General features: G+C 60.3%; 1 protein-coding gene across 1 annotated transcript; it reads right to left on the bottom strand.

The window, feature by feature from the left end:
* Positions 1 to 507: 507 nt before the first annotated feature.
* LOC138862117 (uncharacterized) lies at positions 508 to 1,524 on the bottom strand. Its single transcript, XM_070123278.1, has 2 exons — positions 1,084 to 1,524; positions 508 to 1,047 (listed from the first exon to the last, which is right to left on the bottom strand). The coding sequence occupies exons 1-2, from the start codon at positions 1,522 to 1,524 to the stop codon at positions 508 to 510; spliced, it is 981 nt and encodes a 326-aa protein (XP_069979379.1).
* Between the last annotated feature and the right edge of the window lie 3,476 nt (positions 1,525 to 5,000).

The raw sequence follows: 5,000 nt of genomic DNA, 5'->3' as shown, positions 1-5,000 counted from the left end.
CCCCGGGTCATTACCTCGAGGGCCGCTGTTAATGGCCGTCTGGGGAAGGCGTATGGTAATGGTGGGAGGGCAGCTGGAGGCGGGGCAGGTGGTCCAGGCGGAGGCGGAGCAGGTGGTCCAGGCGGAGGTGGAGCAGGTGGTCCAGGCGGAGGTGGAGCAGGTGGTCCAGGCGGAGGTGGAGCAGGTGGTCCAGGCGGAGGTGGAGCAGGTGGTCCAGGCGGAGATGTAGGCGGAGCAGGTGGTCCAGGCGGAGCAGGTGGTCTAGACTGAGGTGGGGGGTGGAGCAGGTGGTCCAGGCGGAGGTGGGGGGGAGCAGGTGGTCCAGGCGGAGGTGGAGCAGGTGGTCCAGGCGAAGGTGGAGCAGGTGGTCCATCGGAGGTGGAGGTGGAGCAGGTGGTCCAGGCGGAGATGTAGGCGGAGCAGGTGGTCCAGGCGGAGCAGGTGGTCTAGACTGAGGTGGGGGGTGGAGCAGGTGGTCCAGGCGGAGGTGGGGGTGGAGCAGGTGGTTCAGGCGGAGGGGTAGCAGGTGGTCCAGGCGGAGGCGGAGCAGGTGGTCGAGGCGGTGGTGGAGGTGGTCCAGGCGGAGGTGGGGGTGGAGCAGGTGGTCGAGGCGGAGGTGGGTGAAGGTGGAGCAGGTGGTCCAGGCCGACGTGGAGGTGGAACAGGTGGGCCAGGCCGACGTGGAGGTGGAGTAGGTGATTTAGGCGGAGGTGGAGCAGGTGGTCCAGGCGGAGGTGGAGCAGGTGGTCCAGGCGGAGGTGGAGCAGGTGGTCCAGGCGGAGGTGGAGGCGGAGCAGGTGGACCAGGAGGAGGTGGAGGCGGAGCAGGTGGTCCATCGGAGGTGGAGGCGGAGCAGGTGGTCCAGGCGGAGGAGGTGGATGTGTAGCAGGTGGTCCATCGGAGGTGGAGGCGGAGCAGGTGGTTTATCGGAGGTGGAGGTGGAACAGGTGGTCCAGGCAGAGGTGGAGCAGGTGGTCCAGGCGGAGCAGGTGGTTCAGGTGGAGGTGGAGCAGGTGGTCCATCGGAAGTGGAGGCGGAGCAGGTGGACTAGGAGGAGGTGGAGGCGGAGCAGGTGGTCCAGGCTTGGGTGGATGTGGAACAGGTGGTCCATTGGAGGTGGAGGCGGGGCAGGTGGTCTATCGGAGGTTGAGGTGGAGCATGTGGTCCAGGCGGAGGTGGAGCAGGTGGTCCAGGCCGACGTGGAGGTGGAACAGGTGGTCCAGGCGGAGGTGGAGCAGGTGGTCCAGGCGGAGGTGGAGCAGGTGCTCCAGGCGGAGGTAGTGCAGGTGGTCCAGGCGGAGGAGGTGGAGGCGGAGCAGGTGGTCCATCGGAGGTGGAGGCGGAGCAGGTGGTCCATCGGAGGTGGAGGCGGAGCAGGTGGTTCAGGCGGAGGAGGTGGATGTGGAGCAGGTGGTCCATCGGAGGTGGAGGCGGAGCAGGTGGTCTATCGGAGGTGGAGGTGGAGCAGGTGGTCCAGGCGGAGCAGGTGGTCCATCGGAGGTGGAGGCGGAGCAGGTGGTCCATCGGAAGTGGAGGCGGAGCAGGTGGTCCATCGGAGGTGGAGGTGGAGCATGTGGTCCAGGCGGAGGTGGAGCAGGTGGTCCAGGCGGAGCAGGTGGTTCAGGCGGAGGTGGAGGTGGAGCAGGTGGTCCATCGGAGGTGGAGGCGGAGGAGGTGGAAGCGGAGCAGGTGGTCCAGGCTTAGGTGGATGTGGAGCAGGTGGTCCATTGGAGGTGGAGGCGGAGCAGGTGGTCCATCGGAGGTGGAGGCGGAGCAGGTGGACCAGGAGGTGGAGGCGGAGCAGGTGGTCCATCGGAGGTGGAGGTGGAGCATGTGGTCCAGGCGGAGGTGGAGCAGGTGGTCCAGGCGGAGCAGGTGGTTCAGGCGGAGGTGGAGGTGGAGCAGGTGGTCCATCGGAGGTGGAGGCGGAGGAGGTGGAAGCGGAGCAGGTGGTCCAGGCTTAGGTGGATGTGGAGCAGGTGGTCCATTGGAGGTGGAGGCGGAGCAGGTGGTCCAGGCGGAGGTGGAGCAGGTGGTTCAGGCAGAGGTGGGGGAGAGCAGGTGGTCCAGGCGGAGGTGGAGGTGGAGCAAGTGGTCCAGGCGGAGGTGGAGGTGGAGCAGGTGGTCCAGGCGTTGGTGGAGGTGGAGCAGGTGGTCCAGGCGGAGGTGGAGGCGGAGCAGGTGGTCCAGCAGAAAGTGGAGGTGGAGCAGGTGGTCCAGGTGGAGGTGGATGTGGAGCAGGTGGTCCAGGCGGAGGTAGAGCAGGTGGTCCAGGCGGAGGTGGAGGTGGAGCAGGTGGTCCAGGCGTTGGTGGAGGAGGAGCAGGTGGTCCAGGCGGAGGTGGAGGTGGAGGTGGAGCAGGTGGTCCAGGCGTTGGTGGAGGAGGAGCAGGTGGTCCAGGCGGAGGTGGAGGTGGAGCAGGTGGTCCAGGCGTTGGTGGAGGAGGAGCAGGTGGTCCAGGCGGAGGTGGAGGCGGAGCAGGTGGTCCAGGCGGAGGTGGAGGTGGAGGTGGAGCAGGTGGTCCAGGCGTTGGTGGAGGAGGAGCAGGTGGTCCAGGCGGAGGTGGAGGTGGAGCAGGTGGTCCAGGCGTTGGTGGAGGAGGAGCAGGTGGTCCAGGCGGAGGTGGAGGCGGAGCAGGTGGTTCAGGAGGAGGTGGATGTGGAGCAGGTGGTCCAGGCGGAGGTGGGGGGGAGCAGGTGGTCCAGGCGGAGGTGGAGGTGGAGCAGGTGGTCCAGGCGGAGGTGGAGGTGGACGTGGAGGTGGTGATATTGGTGGTGTTGATGGCAAAGGCAATGGTAAATGAGGAGAAGGGGAGGGAGGAGGAGGCAGAGGTGGGAGGAAGAAGACGAGTAAGAGTGTGTGTGTGTGTGTGTGTGTGTGTGTGTGTGTGTGTGTGTGTGTGTGTGTGTGTGTGTGTGTGTGTGTATGTGTGTGTGTAGGAACATCAAAAACAAAAGACAAGTGCAAGAATAATAAGGAAAATGATCAGGCGAAACTAACGGCGGTGTCCGAGACGAGGCGGCGGCCCTCCCTCGCTGGCCCCCGAGTGCCTCTCGCAGGGCACGCCGCCTCTGCTCCTCCATCTTCCCCTTTTCATCTCTTCCTCCTCGGCCTCCTCTTCTTTTTTATCCTCCTCCTCCTCCTTCTCCTCTTCGTTTTTATCCTCCTCTTCCTCCTCCTCCTTCATCTTTTTTTATCCTCCTCTTCCTCCTTCTTCTCCTCCCCCTCCTCGTCCTTCTCCTCCTCTTCGTCTTTATCCTCTTCCTCCTCCTTCTTTTCTCCTCGTCCCCCCTCCTCCTCTACATCTTCCCTCTTCTTTCTCCTCCCTTCCCCACTTTCTCCCTCTCCCCTCTTCTTCTCCTCCTTCCTCTCCCCCTCGTCTTCTTCCTCCTCCTCTTTCTCCTTCTCATTCTTTCTCCCCCTCCACCCCCCCTCCCTTCTCTCTCTCCCTCCAGTCCGCCTCAAGGACCCCCCCCCCCTGTGACGTCACGTGTTTTGGTTTTTGGTTGGGCCCGAGAGCGTGTGTACTGGTTTGTTCATCATGGCGGCATGGTGGGTGGTTCAAGCAGGCACAACCGCAGCCTCCCTCGCCGCCCCCGAGCCCTATCGCTCCTGCCATTCACTATCATGATACCCCTCCATCCCCCCACCCCCACCTCCACCCGTCTTATCACCATCCCGCTCCTCCTTATCGCTATCATCGCCGCCGACGCCTCTTGTCACCGCGGCCCTCGCTTTTTCTCGCTCTTCAATGGTCGCGGGATTTTCGCCTCTTCTTTTCCCCTCTCGCTTTTTCCCCTCGGTCTCGGTCTGGGAATTTCTCTCTCTCTCTTTCTGCCTTCCTCTGTCTGTCCGTGTGTTTGTGTGTGTTTCTGCGTGTCTGTCTGCTTGTTTGTTTGTCTGTTTGTCTGTGTATCCGTTTGTATCTCTGTTTGCTTGTCTGCCTGTCTGCTTGTCTGCTTCATTTCTCTCTCTCTCTTCCTCTTTAACTCTCCTCTTCCTCCCTCTCCCCCCCCCTCCTTCCTTCCTCTTTTCTTTCCTTTCTTCTCCACCCCTCCTTCTTCTTCTCCCCATTCCCCAATCCCATTAAATAAGCAGCAGAGAGCCAGCGCAAACCACGGCGCCTCATTGCTTGACCTGATTGCCGCCCCGCCCGCACTGCCTCGCCGCAGCTGCTCTATTACCGCCCTAGGTAGCAAAGCCATTGTGCTTGATGAGCTTTGACTTGCCTATTGTTTGCTTACGTTTGATTCCACGCCGTGCTTTGGGCGGTCGTGTAGTCTCGGCCTGCAGTGCCTTCGCTGGAGATGTGATGGCTTGTTTATGCAGCAATGCGCGCGCGCGTGTGTGCTTGTGTGGGGTTGTTAATATTCTACGTGGGTGTGGGTGAGGGTGCATCCTCTCTTCTCTCTCTTTCTCTTTTTGCATATGTGCTGTCTGTCTGTCTGTCTGATATGTCCTTTTCAGTCTCTCTACCTTTCTCCCTCTCTGTCTTTACCTCTGATTCTGTCTGGTCTTTTCTTCTTTTTTGTTCTCTCTGTCTCCCTCCATTCTCCCCCTCTTTCTGCCTCTCTCTTTCTTTGTGCCAGATAGGAAGTGCATAAAAATCGGTGTTTCGATAAGGGAGCAAGCACTGCTTTGCGAGGTGGACTAACTTCCTCCTTTTGCTGTTCGATCGAAAAGAAATGATTGCCCTCGCAGGTGAAATGTCGCAATAATTTGTATTTTACAGGAGGAAAACACATAAAGGTGATCATAGAGATGGAGAGAGAAATGGAGGAAAACAAATAAGGGGGTCATAGAGATGGAGAGAGAATAGGAGGAAGGCAAATAAGGGGTTAATAGAGATGGAGAGAGAATAGAGAAAAACAAATAAAGGGGGTCATAGAGATGGAGAGAGAAATGGAGGAAAACAAATAAAGGGGGTCATAGAGATGGAGAGAGAATAGAGAAAACACATAAAGGTGGTCATAGAGATGGAGAGAGAATAGAGAAAACAA

The sequence above is a fragment of the Penaeus vannamei genome, chromosome 7 (genome assembly GCF_042767895.1).
Source record: "Penaeus vannamei isolate JL-2024 chromosome 7, ASM4276789v1, whole genome shotgun sequence".
Classification (NCBI taxonomy): domain Eukaryota; kingdom Metazoa; phylum Arthropoda; class Malacostraca; order Decapoda; family Penaeidae; genus Penaeus; species Penaeus vannamei.
This window is presented reverse-complemented; position numbering and strand designations above follow the sequence as displayed.